Source organism: Dipodomys spectabilis, unplaced genomic scaffold (assembly GCF_019054845.1).
Source record: "Dipodomys spectabilis isolate Male_0828 unplaced genomic scaffold, ASM1905484v1 ptg000018l, whole genome shotgun sequence".
NCBI classification, from domain to species: Eukaryota; Metazoa; Chordata; class Mammalia; order Rodentia; family Heteromyidae; genus Dipodomys; species Dipodomys spectabilis.
Window position 1 is genome coordinate 1,991,235 of NW_024870695.1, and position 2,872 is coordinate 1,994,106.

The following is a 2,872-nucleotide window of genomic DNA, read 5'->3' on the forward strand; positions in this document are numbered from 1 at the left end:
CACTGATAGAACAGGAATTCTACCTCACCTCCTAGGTTGACCATTCATACAGACAAGAGAAAAATATGTGTTTCCTATCATTAGAAAAATGTTTTCATCATTAGAGAAATATTGTTATTATCATCATTAGATAAAATGTTTTTGTTATTAGATAAAAACAGGTAGGACACATGAAATATAAAAGCATCTTTAAAAGAGATCAAGAGAAGTAATTTATAATTACAGAGAGTATAAATCTTTAGAGTGTAAATCTATAATTATTGTGATAAAGGTGGGATGACTTGTTATAAAATACACAACAGGCAATGAACACAGAATTAGGGTTAAATATTTGGATTTTAATGGAATAATATTATTTTCTTTGAAAGATCTTGAAGACAAAATATGACAGAAAGGAACAAAACCATCATCTCAGAGTTCCTACTCCTGGGCCTGCCCATCAAACCTGAGCACCAGCATCTGTTGTATGTCCTGTTTCTGGCCATGTACTTGACCACCATCCTAGGAAACCTCCTGATCATGGTCCTCATTCGACTAGACCCCCATCTCCACACACCCATGTATGCATTTCTCAGCAACCTATCCTTCTCTGACCTCTGCTTCTCCTCAGTCACCATCCCCAAAATGCTGCAGAACATGAGGAACCAAGTCCCAGCCATCCCCTACGCAGGCTGCTTGGCACAGTTATATTTCTATCTGTTTTTTGCAGACCTGGAGAGCTTTCTCCTTGTGGCCATGGCCTATGACCGCTATGTGGCCATCTGCTTCCCCCTGCACTACACCAGCATCATGAGCCCCAAGCTATGTGTGGGAATGATGGCACTGTCCTGGGTGCTGACCACATTCCATGCCATGCTGCACACCCTGCTCGCCACCAGATTGACTTTCTGTAAGAATAATGTGATCCCCCACTTCTTCTGTGACATATCTGCTCTGCTGAAGCTGTCCTGCTCTGACACTCGTGTGAATGAGTTGGTGATATTCATCATGGGCGGGCTTGTCATCGTCATCCCATTTGTACTCATCATCATGTCCTATGCACGAATTGTCTCCTCCATCCTCAAGGTCCCTTCTGCTCGCAGTATCCGCAAGGTCTTCTCCACTTGTGGCTCCCACCTGGCTGTGGTGTCCCTGTTCTATGGGACAATTATTGGTCTCTACTTATGTCCATCAGCCGATAATTCTACCGTGAAGGAGACTGTCATGGCGATGATGTACACGGTGGTGACCCCCATGTTGAACCCCTTCATCTACAGCCTCAGGAACAGAGACATGAAGGGAGCCCTGGGAAGAATCATACATAAGCACAAACTTCATCCCTGTCTATTTTGGTAGCACTTGGGATTTTTAACATAATTTTACCCAGAAAGTGTGACGATATTGATACTGAAATACTGTTCTACATTTCCTACTTACTATACAAGCTTCTGATAACAGGAGGCACTACATAATTGTTTGATCTGAAAAAGAAAGTTTAGCTGGATGACTGAACTTTAAATAAAAAACCTTTTGTGGAACTGCTGGGCCTTTACTTCAGTCATGGCCTAGTGACCCTGGAGAAGCTTAGTACAGTCAGACAAACTAATATTTATATGCTCTTCATTCCTTTCATTCTGAAACTATCCCAGGGTATTTTCATTTTATCCTAAATTCAGCTGAGAACTGCAATCCCGGCTTATGAAAGATAAGACCTGACTCTTCAAGGATTCTATGGACTCCATAGGAAGACTCTTACTCAGATAAACATTTTCAGCAAAGTAGCAAGATACCAAACATAGATTAACATGCAAAACTCAGTAGTGCCTATTCTTATTAGTGTAGGTTGTGTGTGCAACAGAATGGGTTGCAGTATGACATTTTGATACATGTGTATGAGGAACATTGATCTAGTGCATCCCCTCACACATTGCCTGTGTTTTCCTCCCTCCTCCCTCCCTGGGGTTTCCTTAAAAATCTGCCTTCCTGGGCTGGGAAGGTGGCTCAGTGGTAGAGGACTTGCCTTGCATGCATGAGGCCCTCAACACCACATAAGCAAAAAAGAAAAAAACCGGAAGTGGTGCTGTGGCTCAAGTGGTAGAGTGCTAGCCTTGAGCTGAAGAGCTGAGGGACAGCGTCCAGGCCCTGCGGTTCAGGCCCCACGACCAGACCCCCCCCCCCAAAAAATAATCTGCCTTCCTACTTTTAGGCTAAATATAAGAAGAAAAATGTGTCTTTCTCCATCTTTAACATCTGCAACTAAAGATTATTATTGTGCAACATAATGATGTCTAGGAGAATCCATTTTCATTCAAATGAGATGAGTTTATTTTTCTTAATGTGGAATACTACACCACTGTGTACATATGCCATGCTTTTTTATAGTTATTATAAAGGTGAAGTACAGAGGGGTTATGTTTCCTAAGTCAGGTAATGAGTATATTTCTTTTTGGACAATGACACCCCTTCCCTCACTCTCTCCCAGTTTTTCCCTCCTGTCCCCACACACAACTTGTGTAGCTCATTTTCAACTTAGTGTCTATGAGTGCCACAGATTTATTGGTTCACCCTTTGTCCCATCATTTCTGTGCTCACCTTACCCTCCTACAACCAAATAAATTTACAAACAAAACAAAAGGTACTGAAATCAAAACAGCAACAGAGGAGAAAATGAACAAAAAAAAGCAAAATAACAAAAAAAATCTCGTTTCCATTTCTTAAGAGTTCATTTCTATAGATACAGTTTTGTATGATCGTATGCGCATTGCTATTGACCTTTTGTGATCTTATCCTAAGAATCTCCTTTGATCTCACTGTGTGAATGTTTAGAGCCCTCTCTCTCTCTCTCTCTATATATATATATATATATATTTTTTTTTTTTTTTTTTTTGCTAGT

General features: G+C 40.9%; 1 protein-coding gene across 1 annotated transcript; it reads left to right on the plus strand.

Annotated features, from left to right (window-relative positions):
- The first annotated feature begins 384 nt into the window (after nucleotides 1-384).
- Nucleotides 385-1,335, plus strand: LOC122103554 (olfactory receptor 1468-like). Its single transcript, XM_042674162.1, has one exon. It carries the CDS (start codon nucleotides 385-387, stop codon nucleotides 1,333-1,335), a length of 951 nt encoding a protein of 316 aa, XP_042530096.1.
- The last annotated feature ends 1,537 nt before the right edge of the window (nucleotides 1,336-2,872 follow it).